Source organism: Electrona antarctica (genome assembly GCF_951216825.1).
Source record: "Electrona antarctica genome assembly, chromosome: 6".
Taxonomy (NCBI): Eukaryota; Metazoa; Chordata; class Actinopteri; order Myctophiformes; family Myctophidae; genus Electrona; species Electrona antarctica.
This window is the reverse complement of record NC_136811.1, coordinates 29,345,841-29,364,994: the sequence shown is the minus strand read 5'-3', so window position 1 is coordinate 29,364,994 and position 19,154 is coordinate 29,345,841. Positions and strand designations below refer to the sequence as shown.

Genomic DNA, 19,154 nt, shown 5'->3' with positions numbered 1-19,154 from the left:
GGTTTAGTCTTGTACTCACATACGTCACATAGTCAAGTAAGGTCATGCAGTCGAACCTTTCTCCACACTTTATTTCCGTTCATTTCAACACTCTCTACCAATGGAAGGAAAATATCCTGCTGAAAGCATTCATTACTTGGGAAAAAAAAGAAAGGAAATTTGACTGAAATGGAAAAAAAATGAAAAGAAATTTGACTGAAACGCTGTACTGATTTAGGTATTTAGCAGACTCTCTTATCCATAGCGTACATGGGTCATAGTAAATACCATGAACCTTAGTCAACCAACAACACGTCTAGCTTTCATTTTCCCAAATGTGGAACACAGAGATTAATATAATGAAGGTATAGCAACGTTTTTGAAATACTTCAGCGGTAAAGCAAATTCACAGACAGCCTGCTACAGTATTTGAGTTGCACTCAAATTTAATGATTGGTAAATAATTTGAATAAAAACAGTGGCAGCTGGTTTGCAGTCCATGATCAGGGGGAGATGAGTGAATCAGGGCCTTTTCAGTTGCTGCCCCCTTTCTGTGCAATGCAGTCCTAACCACAATCTTCAGATGCACATCCCCAGCAAGCACCTGGCTACGAGGCTTTCAAAGTTAGCAGGAGTGGCTATTTTGCACAAAATGCCACAAATCAAGAACGCAGCATCTGATTGCCATGATTGCACCAGCCTCAGGGTGGCACATATGGATCATGACGCAACACATTCAGTAGGCCCTGGCCATTTGTGCCAGACTAGATTTTCTACCATTTGACATTTTCTTCAAAACACACTTTTTACTACTCCTCAGTCCTTACACAACTCACACAAATCGGTGCACATTATCAGTCATGTGATCAAGATGTATCAGTCCTTTTCCAATTGACTTGGACTCCCTTCCAATTTTTGCAGGCCCTGGTTAGGCAATAGTTTTTACTTAACAAAACGGTAAACATTTCAAAATGTCTTTTATTCTTTCTTTTTTTCTGACCCATGTAAAGCAACTATTTACTGTAGAAAGGTGCTATATAATTAGGTATAAATGTGAGTTACAGTATAATTATTATATTATTATGGAATGTCTGTTAAGGATCTGCTATAACAAAAACGACCTGCCTTGCTTTGTTTCAGGAAGCGGCTGCCTCTTTCAGGGCAAAGCCGACCTCCTTATTACTGGGCTGTTGGCTACATCAAAGTAGCCTCCCAGATTCTTTCATAAAAGACTCCAGGACTGGGTAGCTCTACTTCTCTGTGAACTGTGAGAAGTCGTGCAGCAGTAGTAGCCGACTAAGGAGAAATCAGCTGTGATGTCATCGCCACTAATGAGGTGGCAGGAATGATTTGGCTGCCGGACTCACTCACCAGCCCACCGCTCGCTCTGTCTGTCTCTCTCTCACTCTACGTTTTTTTTTTAAACTTACAGTCAAGCTCTCTCACTCTCTTGCCCGTTTCCCCATCTACCAGCCAGTATACTGTAACTGCCTACCAGGCATGATGTTTTTCTGAAGCTATGCATTTCCCGTGGCTGGTTATATGAGCCAGAGTGTTCTGCTCTGCTATGCCCTGGTTGGTTGGTTCCAATAGTTTCCAGAGTCTTGCTTTTATGCATGAATTCGGCTAAACTGGGCTTATAATATACACACAATTTCAAAAGACGCCTCTTAATTATGGATGTGTGTGTTTGGGAAGGTTACTTTTTAAAATATGTATTATAGATTACTATTTACCAGACTTAACTGTTAATCATTGATATAATATATCACATCATTAACTATTAATCATTGATATAATATATCACATCATTAACTGTTAATCATTGATATAATATATCACATACTGTATGACTACCCTACAGTAAAAGAAAGCTGTCTACTGTCACAAGTCAAGGCTTGTAGAAATAGAGTAAGTAGAAATACACATTTCTACAAATGTAGGGGGGGGGGGGGATTATGTATAACAAGTGAGCAAACCTTTTTACATTTCTTGGAACTCTGCAAAAGTGTGTTTTGGGAATTATTTAATTGGCAGTCTAGCTTGTCAGGTAGGTTGTTCTACAGTGTGGGCATCCAAATGGCAAAAGCACAGTCACTTTTAGTCACAAGTCCTTGTCTGTCACACTCTCCCTCCCAGCTGTTCCACTATTCTGTCACACTGGGAGTGAGAAAAGGGGAATGGGCTGCACACTCTCTTCAAACAGTATTCAAACAGTATAAGCCTTAGTTTCTGGCCATTGACAACAACAACAATCATTTAGAATATAATTTCTGGAGTTCGGAGGGCCAAATCAGACTATTTCAGATTGACTTTCACTGATTTCAAACCTTTTTCTAGGCATCCAGCATTTGATATCATATCTTTAAGGCAGTTGTTTAGAGTAATTATGCAGCTGGTGTTACAAGCTTTAATGGGAGGCATTATGAACTGCATTACATATTTACGAGTGATGGTTGCCAAGTAGAAGCATGTGGGGAGAAATTAGAGAATAGGCCTACAACTGAGACAGGTGGTACCCCACACGCATGCATTTAATTACCTAGAGCAGGGGTTCTCAACCCGTGGGTCGCGACCCCTCGGGGGGTCGCCAAATTATTTTGGGGGGTCCCCAAAATATTAAAAAAAAATAAATAAATCACGATTTTTCAAAAATAGCAGACCTACAAGTTCATAGCGCACTACTCGGTGGCGCGCTATGAGCTTGTAGATCTGCTATTTTTCAATAGCTAAATTATAACAATGCTTAAAACATCAAAAGGGGTTCCCGCCCAAAATGGTTTAAGGTTATTGTAGCAGTCAATTTATATTGGGGGTCGGGAGGGGGCGGGGGTCCCGAGACATTGCCAAAGCATTTCCGGGGGTCCCCGGCCAAAAACGTTGAGAACCCCTGACCTAGAGCAACAGAACATTCTCTATTGGAAACATAGGATGTTACTGAATACTTGTTAATAATATAGGACGATGCTGAGCCTGAGACACCCATCAAGTGCCTAAGGCACGCAGGTTCTTCACAATAAGCTTGAGCTCTGGCACTTTGTAGAGACTATACTGTATGATGTATTTGTTGGGCACTGTCCTATAAATGCAAGTTGGGAACGATTCAAGTTGGGAATGCATGCCCCACCCGATTATGCAAGCCATTGTACTCATTGTCAGAGAACCCACTGGAGCCGGATGTCAGTCAGTCTGTGTCCCTTTAGTTTTTTTGGGCTTTTACCTTTATTGACAGGACAGTAGGCTGACACGAAATGGGGAGAGAGACGGGGAATGACATGCAGTAAAGGCCGCCGTGGTCGGGACCTTAGAGTATATACTCTAAGGTCGGGACTCAAACCCAAGACACGCTGTCAGGCAGACCAACTTCACTCACTGCCCTCCTGTGGGTCATCGGCGACATGTAGTGCGCCAAGTTTCAAGTCGGTCGGTCGGACGGGTCTTGAGATATGCAAACTCACACGCACACACACACGCAAAGATTCGCGTAATTTATAGTTAGATAGAAGGATACTAAGATTATTTTATTTTATTGTTTTGTTGATGCAATACGCTGTTGCCGTCTTAAGCAGGTCTCATCACTTTGGAGAAAAGAAAGAAAGTAAAAAGAAAGGAAATAATACATAAATAAATCTATTTTTCACTCCTTAGTTGAGTAAGCTCTATTTAGGTGTGTATACTTTTTAACACATCCCTGTGTGTAGCTTTTGCCAAACCCTTACGTAACATAGGCTTCTGGTTTTCTCCAGTACGTTCCATGCTGTAATGGCTGGCTGCCTAAGATGCCAGGGAGCTCACATCACAAGCTGCCACAGAGAGAAAGACACAGAGAGAGATAGACAGACAGACAGAAGCGCAGACAGAGAGAAAATGCAGTGCAGGGCCGGACAAGTTATCAAAGTGTCAAATTCCAGGTAGTGTATACCAGACGATCGTCTCTGTTGGGTGGAAACCTCTTATGTCCAAAACAAAACATTAGCAAAAGTAGCAGATTGACGAGCTTATTGATGAGCTTGTAGATCTGCTACTTTTGACGACGTTTGCCAATAAACCACAAAAAGTTAGAATCTGGAGATAAGAGGTTTCTGCCCGACAGCGACGCTACTGTATGCTACACTGCTTGCCTGATGCTAGGGAACCAATCTGTTTAGAGCCTGATGCTAGGGAACCAATCTGTTTAGAGCCTGATGCTAGGGAACCAATCTGTTTAGAGCCTGATGCTAGCCTGATGCTTGCCTGATGCTAGGGAACCAATCTGTTTAGAGCCTGATGCTAGCCTGATGCTTGCCTGATGCTAGGGAACCAATCTGTTTAGAGCCTGATGCTAGCCTGATGCTTGCCTGATACTAGGGAACCAATCTGTTTAGAGCCTGATGCTAGGGAACCAATCTGTTTAGAGCCTGATGCTAGGGAACCAATCTGTTTAGAGCCTGATGCTAGCCTGATGCTTGCCTGATGCTAGGGAACCAATCTGTTTAGAGCCTGATGCTAGCCTGATGCTAGGGAACCAATCTGTTTAGAGCCTGATGCTAGCCTGATGCTAGGGAACCAATCTGTTTAGAGCCTGATGCTAGCCTGATGCTTGCCTGATGCTAGGGAACCAATCTGTTTAGAGCCTGATGCTAGCCTGATGCTAGGGAACCAATCTGTTTAGAGCCTGATGCTAGCCTGATGCTTGCCTGATGCTAGGGAACCAATCTGTTTAGAGCCTGATGCTAGCCTGATGCTAGGGAACCAATCTGTTTAGAGCCTGATGCTAGCCTGATGCTTGCCTGATGCTAGGGAACCAATCTGTTTAGAGCCTGATGCTAGCCTGATGCTAGGGAACCAATCTGTTTAGAGCCTGATGCTAGCCTGATGCTAGGGAACCAATCTGTTTAGAGCCTGATGCTAGCCTGATGCTTGCCTGATGCTAGGGAACCAATCTGTTTAGAGCCTGATGCTAGCCTGATGCTAGGGAACCAATCTGTTTAGAGCCTGATGCTAGCCTGATGCTTGCCTGATGCTAGGGAACCAATCTGTTTAGAGCCTGATGCTTGCCTGATGCTAGGGAACCAATCTGTTTAGAGCCTGATGCTAGCCTGATGCTTGCCTGATGCTAGGGAACCAATCTGTTTAGAGCCTGATGCTAGCCTGATGCTTGCCTGATGCTAGGGAACCAATCTGTTTAGAGCCTGATGCTAGCCTGATGCTTGCCTGATACTAGGGAACCAATCTGTTTAGAGCCTGATGCTAGCCTGATGCTTGCCTGATACTAGGGAACCAATCTGTTTAGAGCCTGATGCTAGCCTGATGCTTGCCTGATGCTAGGGAACCAATCTGTTTAGAGCCTGATGCTAGCCTGATGCTTGCCTGATGCTAGGGAACCAATCTGTTTAGAGCCTGATGCTAGCCTGATGCTTGCCTGATACTAGGGAACCAATCTGTTTAGAGCCTGATGCTAGCCTGATGCTTGCCTGATACTAGGGAACCAATCTGTTTAGAGCCTGATGCTAGCCTGATGCTTGCCTGATGCTAGGGAACCAATCTGTTTAGAGCCTGATGCTAGCCTGATGCTTGCCTGATGCTAGGGAACCAATCTGTTTAGAGCCTGATGCTAGCCTGATGCTTGCCTGATGCTAGGGAACCAATCTGTTTAGAGCCTGATGCTAGCCTGATGCTTGCCTGATACTAGGGAACCAATCTGTTTAGAGCCTGATGCTAGCCTGATGCTTGCCTGATGCTAGGGAACCAATCTGTTTAGAGCCTGATGCTAGCCTGATGCTTGCCTGATGCTAGGGAACCAATCTGTTTAGAGCCTGATGCTAGCCTGATGCTTGCCTGATGCTAGGGAACCAATCTGTTTAGAGCCTGATGCTAGCCTGATGCTTGCCTGATGCTAGGGAACCAATCTGTTTAGAGCCAAAACTCCACCCTTCAACCACTAACTTTAGCTTGCTGTTCCTATTCTTTTACGTTTGACTGCACTTCATACGAAAAATAGGCTGTTTGTCCAGGCCTCTGTATGAGAACAAGGGGGCGTAATACAGTGTGAAGCAATCAGGGGTGTGTATGAGGGAGAGAATGATATTGGTGGAAATAGGATTAAAGCTGAGGCGGTTGTTTTGGTAAAAATTGCAAAAAGAACAGAGCAGAGTGGAATCCTCTGTGTGTGTGTGTGTGTGTGTGTGTGTGTGTGTGTGTGTGTGTGTGTGTGTGTGTGTGTTTGATGTTGTAGTCTTGTAAAGTAGCAGCTGGAGAGGGCTGTCCCCTGAGAACCACTATAGCCGGCTAGTAAATCCCACACCACAGACACACACGCACACACGCGCGCGTGCGCACACTGTACATTCACAGATGCAGGCTTTAATAAAGCTATGGCTATAAGGAAACAAAGCAGACCCATCTAAGCTATTCCAGAATACAAATTAACCTGCTAAGCATACAGGCAATTTAACAATGTACAATGCACAATATACAAAGTATGTGAAGAAGTGCCACTGCAAACATTACTGTATAATCTATATCACTTTTTACTCCCTCTATATAAATTACAAGAGCAAAATAAATGGCCACCATGTGAATATGGTCTATGGTTCTCAAAGTTTGATACCAGGGGGCCCTCGGGAAAACTTGTAAATATAGCAATAGCATGCATCAAATATTTGAGAGATACTTGGAGATTACATTTTTTATATTATAGCCTATATTTTTAAAACATTTTAACAATACAAATCTTGTATGGGTCCCTGGCACAAAATGTTTTCAGATGGGGTTCTGTGGCCAAATACACCAATTAATCAGGGAGTCCTTGTAATGAAATGGTTTAAAGCACTGGTCTATGGGAACAATGTTTTGAATGCTATCATATAAGTACATAAACAAAAGTATTGTGACTCAGTCTAGTTCCACTGTAAAACTATGCGCGTACAGTAAAAGTTGACCTGTCCTGATGGAGAGCTACAGTAAGTAAGTAATGCTGCCCACAGCAGGGGGCAACACCCAGTTACTATGAAGTCAGTAGCTCAGTAAAACTCACAATAATCCTGAGACACGCTCACACAATATGATGTAAAATTCTCCATTCAGTGTCAATGGGAATTTAATGTTTGTGTAGGACAAAGTTTGTAGACACACCAACAGCTGGACATAGGAGGGGCTAGCGCCCCTCCAAAATAGTGTTTTGAAAAATGTGAAAGCTAGAGCAACAAGAGTCTCAGTACGCAAATATAACGAAACTAGCCGATCTACAATCTCACAACGTCATCATGGCATGTGCCACTTTGGGAGCTTGTAGATTTGCTATTTTAGCTACTTTTGTGATATTGTAGTATGATGAAGTAGGGCAATAAACGAAAAAACATTAAAAGTTGAAATATGGAAACACAAGATTTTTGCCAGCAAATGATATCCACGTGTCGTCAAATAGCTTTTTTCTTTCCTTAACCCTCGCATACAGTAAAATAGCCAATCTACAAGCTCACAACGAGTTGCGTTGCGACACGTTATGAGCTTGTAGATCGGCTATTTTCAGTGAAGATATTTAATGTAGAGTGAAAACAGAAAAGACACTAGCATAGAGCCCTGCGGGACTCCGGCCAACCAACGTTGGGGTTTTAGTGGTTAATTTGAGGAAATATACAGGATGACATCATGCTGCAGCTGACTGCCACCAAACACTCCTATTTTAGACTAGTGGACGGTTGCCAAGGAGACGATATAACGCACTCCAGATGATTCCCTCCTAGGATTATCTCATTATCACACACAGCGCAGCTGCACAACCTGTGTGTGTGTGTGTGTGTGTGTGTGTGTGTGTGTGTGTGTGTGTGTGTGTGTGTGTGTGTGTGTGTGTGTGCGTGTGCGTGCGTGTGCGTGCAATAATGTGTGTATGACAGACTAAATGTAATTTTATAGTTAGGCATTAAAGTTTGGATTGGGGTTTAGATTGCTGTAAAGTGGACTTGGTTTATTTCATCCCGGTTGAAAAGTTCACCTGCTTGACAAAAAAAGAACGATATTATTCCTGAGGCCCCCCTTAAGCATTTATTGCTTTAATCTGCCGTCTTAGTTCATGTCTGTGTACAGTCTACTGTACACAGAAAAACTGGGATGTGCATATCGTTTTCCTCCATTATAGTCTACTGTGTCCCACCCACATATCTTCTATAATAATAATCCATCCATCCATCCATCTTCAACCGCTTATCAGTAGTCGGTTCGCGGGGTAACAGCTCCACCAGAGTAGCCTGGCTAATAAGCCAGACTAATATCACACAACACTGTCGCGGTATATCAGTCTGGGCTGGCTCCACTTGGATTTCATTTCCCGGGGGGCGGGTTCAAACATTTTCTCTTTGACGCAATTGGTCAGAGCTACTGTCAGTCAAAAGTCTCAAGCATTGAACGTCACTGTACCAAAGCCCGCCCATATTGCATACCGTGTCCCGATTGGTCCGACCTGTTCTCGATTGTAGGAAAGAGGCGTGCTACTGAGCCTCGCCAGACCGAAATCCGCTGGTAGGCAACTTTTTTTTGCCAACGGCTGATTCGGTCTGGTTTATTAACCAGGCTACCACCAGAGAGCTCCAGACTTCCCTCTCAAGAGCAACATTAGTGACTTCCTCCTGGGGGATCCCGAGACGTTCCAAACTTAGAGTATATATGAATAGAGACGGCACCGGATATCTCATCCCATCCACTTGCATTAAGTTGCTCAAAAGCGCATGAGGCGATTTCACTCAGGAACAGAGTGCATTCTGGGATGGATTTGTCCCAAACTCATGAACGCGCTGGCCGTTGACTATCATTGCACGCGTTCACGTATGAAACAGCGGCGTTCACATATGAAACAGCAGCGTTCACATATGAAACAGCATTCACGTGTCATCGTGAACGTGCACAATGATAGTCAACGGACCAGCGCGTTCATGAGTTTGGCCCAGCGCTGCAATACCAAATTCGGCCACTATGTCTATTTCGCCTCAGGGTTTCCTCCGGGTGCCGTCTCTATTCATATATACTCTAAGGTTCCAAACCAGTGAGTCGATGAGTTTACTCCAACTGCACCTTGGTCTGCCCTGGGGTCTCCTCCCAGTGGGACGTGCCTCGAGGACGTGCCTCGAGGACCTCCCTAGTAATTATAATAATAATACATTGCAAAGTGAATCTAGTCTGTGTTGTGGTGCTATTAATTTGACAATGAATAGGAGATTGATCTAACTGAATACATGTTGAAACATTCCACCAAAATTAAGTTAATCTTAAAGTATGTTAATGTATATGATCTCAAAAACTAGCTGCCTAGTGGAATGCACACAGACTGTGGCAAAGAAGGCCAGACAACGGCCGTATGACCTTGGGCAGTTGAGGAAGTCCAAAGTCTCTGAGAAGTTCCTGAAATCCCTCAACTCTGCTTTTTTTTAAAGATTTGTTTTGGGCTTTTGTGCCTTTATTGATAGTTACAGTGAAGACAGACAGGAAAGAGGGAGAGAGAGAAGGGGAGAGACATGCAAAGGTCGTCATGAACGGGACTCGAACACGCAACACACTGTCAGGCAAGAGCCTATATGTGGCATGCGCCTGGACCACTAGGCCAGCGGGCGCCCCTGCTATATGATTTTTGTGAGCTGTGTTTTTGCATCATGTAGAATGCATAAGACAGTAGGACAAAGATGATGAAGGACAAACACCACCCCAGTAACAGACTGTGTGATGAGGACTGGCAAGTGTCTCAAAGCCCAGGACAAAAAAATAAGAAATAAAACAAAACAAATGTTACCATTACAATGTTACCATTGTATTTTAATGGTAACAAATTAACAATGGCAATGGCATTGACATTGACAAATTAAGCTATGTCTAACATGAAAATGTTAGCTTTGTTAACTTACCCTTTCAATCCAAGGGCCACCGCTAGCCACTTTGGTTTAGATTAATTATGGTAACAATGTTAAGAGGCTATTTTTCATTCAATTTGTGCTAATGCAGAAACTCTCATCACAATGTGACAAGTGCTTGGAAAATTTAAATACAAGAAACCCAAATCACTCAAATAAAGAAAATAAATGACCAAAATGACAAAGTGAAAGAATGTGTGGGCCCCATTTGAAACTTTATGTCTGAGGTTGCACTTCCTGGCTGAGAAAATCAGCCAGACTTGTTACGTTGGGCGTAACAGTCCAACAATGTTGCATATTTCATGTCTGATAAGGGCTGTAGACACCAAGGTTATTACCCAGGATTAGTAGTATAAGAGTTAGTATTTCTCCCAGAGGAGCGAATTTAACTGACATTTGCAGCTCCCATTATACTGTTTAGATCATACTCAAATTCTTCTGTAAACTGAGAGAGTCACTGTCTGCAGAAAAAAAGAATGATCTTGGACACCACTCAGTGAAAGTTGAAAGCCCTCATTTATGTTTTATAATGCATCACATGAGGTTAAAAAGTGCACACATTGGTGCAGACACTGTCTTCCATAGGGAACAAATTCTGAACACACTTCTTCTTAACCTCATACAATGCTTTTGCCAGTAAAATAAACTTTTACCTCAAAAACATTATCATCAGTCAATGATGAGCGTTTGTCCTCTTTGTGCTAATTGGGGAGGGTCATTCACTTTTCATTATCGTAACCAAATGATCGAGGAGAGTTGGAAGAGGAAGAGGAGGAGAAAGGATCGACTTAAAGGGAGATGAAGATGGACAGGAGGAAGATCAGGAGGAAGAGGAGGAGACTGTAATCGGAGGTGGGTTTTCGACAGTAGCCCAGACCAGACCTGACAGGTTCTCTCATATCCGTCTTCATTCAGTCCCAGAGTGGGACTCTCCACATGGTAAAACCATCAAGCATGCACGCACGCACGCACGCACCCACACACACACACACACACACACACACACACACACACACACAGAGAGAGAGAGAGAGAAGACACACATGTTCTCTCTCGATCTGAACATCAGGAAATGGCTATTACTCGCGTCTGAGAAAGAAAGACAGAGCAATAGAGAATTGGAGAGAGAGACAGAGAGACAGACATAAACAGTGGGACACTTAAAAATAAAATAGGAACTTATAGACAAGGATACTGTAGAGTGTTGGATTGAGTGTTGGATGAAAGGTTGTGTCATTACTACTGAACAGAGGAATAGAAGTTGTTGAGTAGTCTTAACTATCCAAGTTCCTTAGAGCAAGGCACCCAGCACCTAACAGCTGGAGGTGCTAAATGTTGCAGAGTAGTATAACTGTATTTGAGAATCCCCTAGGTGTGTTTGAAAAAAGGTTAGTGGTGCAACTCCGTGTGGGTGTCCCCGGGGGTGACCCGGAAGACCCACAGGAACGTGCCCAGGGTGCCGGCCCGTTTCCGGCGAACCGCCCCATGTCCGAAACGATAGAGAAATGACAGAGTTACCGCGTGGGGGTCCCCAGGGGTCCCTGGGGGGTCCCCGAAACATCCAGACCCCCAGGCCAGCCAGCCACCCACGGACACACATAGCTCCGTAAGGGAGTGGTTGCACCACTCAAAAAGTAAAAAGTGTGTTCTTGGCCAACTTGCATACCAATGAATGTGTTCATATGTACACTATTAAAATGAAATTAGCTGGATTCAATAAAAAATAATGTAGTTAGTCGGATAAGAATTCATCCTCCTTCTACTTGGCTGATAATCAACTTGCAGTACAATAAGATTGTAGTCAATTAATTATCAGGATGGATAATGGTCAAAACAACTACACAAAACAGACATACATGTACAGTATAATTCTGTCTCGGGCCACTAGAGGGAGTGAGAGATGGGATGGGGGCCAAACGCAGGCCTATAATAACCACCAGACATGACTCATTCCCCATGGCAATACCACAGTGACCACAGACAGCTCTCTGGCAGACAAGGAGCAGAAATCTGACCCGGCAGAGTTTGTGAATGGGATAGGAATGAGCAGAGCCAGGCTAAATTTAATAGTATTCCAATAGGTCTCAAAGATTTAGGAGTGAAGAAATCAAGGAGTGTTTGGTTTGGCATAATTTTGTACTATAATATTAATACTGTAAATATGTATAAATACATTTCTTTCACACCATTTTCATGATCAGCTTTCATGACACATGAGATGGCTTCACAGCTCAGTATATTAAATGCATGACTTAACACAGCATATATTTATTTCCATCAATTAACCTTAATTAACAGCTCTATCAGCAATCACTGCCTGGGCAAGCTCTATTGCTATTCTATTGCTCACATAATGTCAGACCCACCAAAGGACCCCACAAAAGCAACAAAGACACTTCCTTGGATGTCAATAAAGACCTCATCGTCATTCGTGCCCACACTTCCACGATGGAAAACCACTCAAGACGCATATGTTGGACCTCCAAAATCATTATTTGATAACATGACTGGAAAACCTAGACTCCACAGAAGCCAAGAAAGCGTCTAATCTATAGGCACAGCAATGATATTTTCAAAATAAAAGTGAGTGGTTTTCCCCTTTTAGCAGAGGAGCGAGCGCTGAGCGGTCAAATTACATGAACACAGCAGGCAGGAAGTGTTTTGCAACAGCGGAAAATCTTCAGGTCCAGTCTGACCACTAGACGGTCACACTTCATAAGGTCTGGAGGTTGCGGTCAGCGAATGGATACCTTCCCTGCTCTGAACGGCTGGATACCTTGTCATACGTCTCTCACTCATTTTCTCGCAAACTTTTTCCGTCTCTCTCTGTCGCCTCTCTTGCTGTCACGTCTAACTCATACCCGACTTGTAATTGTATCCTCCTTTATCTGAATTTCCCTCCTTTAACAATTTGTGTCATTCTCTCTCATCTCTTTCTCCCCCACTGTTACCCATTCTTTCTTTATCGTAACATTCTTCTTCTTTTCTTTCACTACTGTAACTTTTCTTCCATTTGTTTATTTTTCTCTTCATGTTCTCATTCTCTCGCTTCTTCACTTGCTCATTGTCTAATGCCTTTGTGTCCCACTTTTATTATATTCTTGTCCTTTCTCTTTTACAATCTTATACCTTTTTCAATCTTTTTCTCTCTTTCACTCTCTCTCTCTTCCCCTGTTTGTGGTCAGTCACACTTAATCTAGCCCTATCCATCTGTTTCTCTTCATTCATTTAGTCTCGTCTGTTTTCCATTAAGATTACATCAGGCTTTGACCTATTAGTGTGCCGTGACTTTTTTTTTTGAAGTCATTCTGTGGTTACAGGTTAAGCTCAAACACCACCACTCTCCCAGCTCAAAATAATACAGAGAGGATTTGGGAGAAAGTATATATGTCGGGCTGGGGCTCTTAAACTTTTTCAGCTGGGGACTGAAACAAGAAATTTAGTGTTTTGTCTTGGGACCCAAGATCATTAAAAAGAAAACCTCTGGTGTTCTGGTCATGTGGGAACCGACAGAACTAGGCTCATGATCCATTATGGCTCCAAACCTATAATTTAAGAAACCAGCTCAATAATAACACTATACAAGTTACAATCTGTAAATTGCGAGAAAATGTCAATTTAACTTCATATTCCGTGGAGGTGGCCATGATTCCAAACTGACTGCAAAGCAATCTGGTTATCGACAAGAATTTGAATAATGTGGTAATCATGTGATTTTGAATGTATTCAAAGTGACTTTCCAAATCCTACGTAACGTTTAGGGCTCCAATTTCGTCGCCGGCGCTACCTGCAATGCGGCCCGCAAGTCAGCCGCTGCCCGAAAATTACGAGTATAGGAGCTTGCTCTGTCCCTAAATGGTATTTTGGTCCAGCATCACCCGCTATCTATTATGCAGACACCGGTATTTGTGCCTATATCTGTGGTCATAGGCGTGTTGGCACGCTTTCCCCTAAATTGCTATTTTGGTCACATACATTTGGGAAGGCGCATAGTGGAGTTTAAAAGCACCCGTATGCCAAATTAGTTTGGTATAGAGGGGTGCGCACCACGCACCTGCAATGGAGATGTCCAGAGTCAGGCTGCTTCATCTGATCATCTCTCCTTATTCTCCTATGCATCTCTTTGTAATTTTCCTATAGTCAGCAGAAGTGAGTGCCTATCACTTCCTTGTGTCCATTGTGTTTATATATGTCTAGTCAAAGAAGTTATTTGACTTAAGTTGTGCCAGTCATTGTGCGCAATTGCAGCACAAGTGAGACTTCAAGGCAAGCAACGCATCACTCATGGGAGACCATAAGGCTATGAAGCAATAGCACTGGGCATAACGGGCAACGGATAAGGGATCTCTTAAAGGCAATGGCATGTGGCACAGTGATTGGTTTAATTATTGTAACGCCCAAACCACACCTATGCATAATGTAACGGGTAACGGAGGTGTTTTAGGGATTTTAACCAAAATACCAACTTTAGTGGGGGAACACCCCTTCCCCACTGCTAAATCCCCAAATAGTGTATTTAGAATGCTTGAACGAAAATGGAGCCCATAGACTAGTCTAGTCTATGGGCTCCATTTTTTACTTTATGCATACGCATACCCTCTAGTCACTAGAGGGTATGTGCATGCATAAAGTAAGTGGCAAATCGAGTGGCAAAGTGAGTGGAAAAGTTAGTTTAACGTTTAACGTAGTTCAATGGAATCAGATAGGACTTTTCTGTTTGGATGTATGGGCTGTCAAGGCCAGAAAATAGTTTTTTGCCACTCAGTAGGCGTTCCCGCATAACTTCAAGGTATGATAATGTCATGTGCACACCCTCTATATATGAGATCTACTTCCTATTATATTTACACTCAACGTCATGTTCTAGAAAAACTATGTAGGGAGATTCTAAAACGTTTTCAGGTGGACATATGGCAATAGTCTGCTACTATACAGTCATCTCCACATGACTGTTAATATAATATTAATATGGTACTTAATAATGGTCTCCTCTCATGTGGGGACACACCAAATGAAGCCTGTGGCCCATCATTTTGAAAGCCAGGAAGAAGGGTGATTTCTATCTTTAGCACTTATCCCTTCTGGGTTTACTTTTAATCGCCCTGATCAGTGTGCTAATAAGTAAAATGAGTAACGTTGAAATAAGAAAAACGGTAACGCTCATTTCCAGATGAGATGTAATCTCTGAAGCCCTGAATCAAGACCTCTTTCTTTCCCCTGCTTGGATGCCCATGAATAGAGACTGATTGAAAAGTTAAACTCTACATCATCATTACTCTAGGGTCAAAACTGGGCTAAGTAGCCTATTGGCCGAGTCGAGATGCTAAACTGCCATCCATTGGCCAAGTCTTCGTGGGGTAGGATGTTAAAGTCATTTAGACTCATCAGGCTAAGTGGTCACGGTTGACTGAAAGGTCTCGAACCTCACCATGTCTGGTTGTGGTAGTCATCTCTGCCAAGACTTTCAATTAAAGTATTCTGAATGAGAGGACCGCTGGTTGCTCAATCTATATAAGGCTGACTGACATACGGTATACTGTACTGTATCAATATAACCAGAGGGAATTTCTCAAATAAATCATGCAAATCTATATCTTTAATTTATTTAATAACTTGTTCAAGGAGTGTGCTGTTAAAGGAGAGGAAAATGTCATTTAAAAACTGATAAGAACTGGCAGGGGGGATGGGGGGTGCTGTGTATTCGCGTGAGGTGTTCATGAAATATTGTCATCAAATATGAATGAGCGATTTAAATTATCACCAACTATCACTAGCTTTCACTAAAGTGACAGAACCTGATTACATATCATTTCCAAGATTCAATGGTGGCATTTTCAACATCATAATGCTCATTGTGAATGTGAACAGCACAACTATGCATATCTTAGTGGATAGAGACCATTGGATAATCAGACGGTCACCAGTTTGCCCCCTGGCCCACCCAGTCAATATGTCAAAGAGTCTGTGAGAAAAACACTTAACGCCTAACTGCTCCCTGGGCGCCATATTAATGGCACTGCTCATAACAGTTAGGATGCTTTAAATGCAGAGCACCTACAAGGTAGGTTTGACTTATGTGCAAATACGATGGGCTGGCGAATTTCATTCCTTATTTTACACCAAGGTTTAAACACATTTCAAGTTGGTGTGGGAACTATATGTAATAGTTGATGAACTCTGTACAAACTAAACCTTGGTGACTGCATATGGGTTCAGAAAAAAACAAGTTGTTACATTTTCAAACAGTGCCACAGATGCAGGTCAATGAAATACTGTAAGATGTCTATGCTAGTATCAGAAAGAGCAAAGGACGACAGGCAGAGCTGCACAATGATTACACTGACAAACTTGAAAAACATTATAGCTGTTTTAAGCCCCCAGCCCCTCCCCCTGGCCTGCACACTGTGGGGGCTGTGGGGGCTTCTAGTATGCCAGTAGTAAGCATTTGGCTTCTATCAACTTCTGGGGTGTTTCTGTGCTGCCGGTGACACCGTTTCCATGGAAATGGAACCATGGCCAATGAACGCACAGCAGGCACAACTAGAAACGTGTGCTCCTCTGAGAGCACATCTCCATCGGCTCAAACATTTTAGTATATCTAAAACTGTGAACGGCAAGATTACATGGAGAGAGCGAGAAAAATGTTAGCGTGGTCAAGCTTAAGTATATGATTTACCCTGCTTTTCGTGACATTGTTTGTCCGGCATGGGTGGGTGGTTTTGCTTATTTTCTTTTGTTGATCTTTTGTTGTGTTAGTTTTAAGTTGTGTATGTGTTGTATGTATATGTATGTTGTTTTTGTTCATGTTTTATATTCATGAATGCATCTTTGTGACCTGACAAACAGATGGACACATGGACAGACATACAGGCAGACAGACAGACTGTCTGTCTGCCTGACGGATGGACGGACGGACAGGGACAAAAACATAATCCCGACTCCCGGCCTTTTAGCCTGTCAGAGATTTTTTTTTAAATCACACTTGTGAAGTGAGTAGCTGTGCCCTTTATCATGATGATGATGTATGCCACATGGCGTCACAGGGGACAGACATAGTGAGTACATACTGTAGTGCTCAGGGGACAGACATAGTGAGTACATAGTGCTCAGGGGACAGACATAGTGAGTACATAGTGCTCAGGGGACAGACATAGTGAGTACATAGTGCTCAGGGGACAGACATAGTGAGTACATAGTGCTCAGGGGACAGACATAGTGAGTAGCTGTGCCCTTTATCATGATGATGATGTATGCCACATGGCGTCACAGGGGACAGACGTAGCACACGTTTATTTTGCCATTGACTTGAAATGCCACATGACATCACAGGGGGTGGACAGACATACTATGACATCACGGGGGGTGGACAGACATACTATACACACAAAGCCACACGTTGGACCGGTTAGCACCATAAAAACAATAGGCTATGTAATACTTAGAATATCAATGCATACCTCAAGTAGAAAAGTGTGCTCCTCTGAGTACAGATCTCCAGGCTGGGTTCCCTGTTGTGTCAGTCGTACCCTGCAGGGGATCCACCCATAATTCCAATGGGCCAGCCAACAAAGCTGGCAAATAGGGGGCACTCATTTGTAGGCCTATCACTTATTGTGCTTTGAAATTGGTAGGGTATCCCAACGTGTAGGCCAAATATATTTTCTGTTTATTAAAGATCTGGAGAACCGGTCAGACCTACTGAACAAACACTCTATAGAAATGATTACTATGGGAATATACTAACAAAAGAATATCACTTTATATTGCAATAATCCAAAGTTATATGGTTGAATTTAGATTGGTTGATCTAAAGTAGCCTACCAGTAGGTTATTCCTTAACTTGTATTTTCCCTTTCTTCTCCACCCTTCACCATCTCTTGCTATTATGATATATTATTTATTTGACCTTTGTGTTTCATTAAAATAAAATGCAGCTCCGTACCTGTAACTCAATAGTGAGAATGAGATGTAATCAAATGGCTATTACAAATGAGTGACAGAAGTGGAAAAATATCTAAAATTGGCAAGAGGAAACAGGTTTCCCTGAAAAGATTGAAGATGGTGTAATGTTGAAATAACTTGACTAACTTTAACTTAAGACCTCTGCTACTTCTCCCTCGACTTCTCTCGCCACCCACCCCCTCTCCCTCCTCCCCCCTCCCTCCTCCCATCTCTGGCTAGCCGGCTCTGCTCACCGCGCAAGTCTCATCCCTATATGAAAAAAGAAAAAGAAGGAAACATCAACCTCCACACACAACAAATCACATTCTGCTTGACTGAATTGAGCTAATGAAGATATTTTGACAGGTGAGTGCTTTATTTGATCAGTTTAATGGTATTTAATGGTGAACATTGTTTCACTTCACTTGTCTCCGTTTGTCTCCTCACTCTCTGTTGTTCTCCTTTTATCCTGTGCCATTACTGCGCTCGTATCAGCAGAGATGTTGGCAGGTGTGTTAGTTCTGAGCACCATCCTCGCAGCTTTACCAGGTAAATAAAAAAAACCTCAACACATCACATGTTTAAATCAAGTTTGTCATTATTTGGAACTGAATGGAGCATTATACTGTACGTTTGTTATATATGTCTCATATGATATGATGTCGCATATGATATTAAATGCCATGACATGCAGTATGAGACAGCAGGCTGATTTAATGACACAAATTACATCCCTTCGCGACCATTTCACCTTCTAAAAACATGGCTCCAGTTTACACAATGGAGAGCAATTAACACATTCTAATGTGATCGCTGACATACAGCGATACTGTACATGTGAGGTTCTGTAGCCAGGTGCCCTTGCCTTTACGCTCAGGTTATTTATAAGTATTGATTGGCTTTTGTGCAAGGTAGTCAGCCAGCCAGGCAGTTAGGAGCAGCACAGGACAAGGTAGTCAGCCAGCCAGGCAGTTAGGAGCAGCACAGGACAAGGTAGTCAGCCAGCCAGGCAGTTAGGAGCAGCACAGGACAAGGTAGTCAGCCAGCCAGGCAGTTAGGAGCAGCACAGGACACCAATGCTCCACATTCAATCTCATCATCATCATCATCATCATCTGTGCTACATTTTATGTGTCACTCATGGACCAGAGTAGAACTTTTTTTCTCACGGTAACCATGTCTTTTCCTCTTTACCTAAAACTCATTTGTAAACCTGATTGAGCCAATGAAATGCGCACTACTTTAATCTAATATCCTATACTATGCTGCTCAACTCCAATGTAGTCACCCAGCGGTATTGCTGTACTCAAGCGAACATATGCATACATACATACATGGATATATACACACTTGATTGAT

At 42.8% G+C, this 19,154-nt stretch overlaps 1 protein-coding gene across 1 annotated transcript in view; it reads left to right on the top strand.

Moving 5' to 3' along the window:
* Positions 1–18,295: 18,295 nt before the first annotated feature.
* Positions 18,296–19,154, top strand: part of LOC306925028 (sialoadhesin) — a gene marked incomplete at both ends in the record, with an annotated part of 17,782 nt that continues 16,923 nt past the window's right edge. The window contains one exon of the mRNA XM_079503711.1: positions 18,296–18,344. Within this exon, the coding sequence (XP_079359837.1) occupies positions 18,296–18,344 (49 nt within the window). The remainder of the gene's footprint in view (positions 18,345–19,154) is intronic.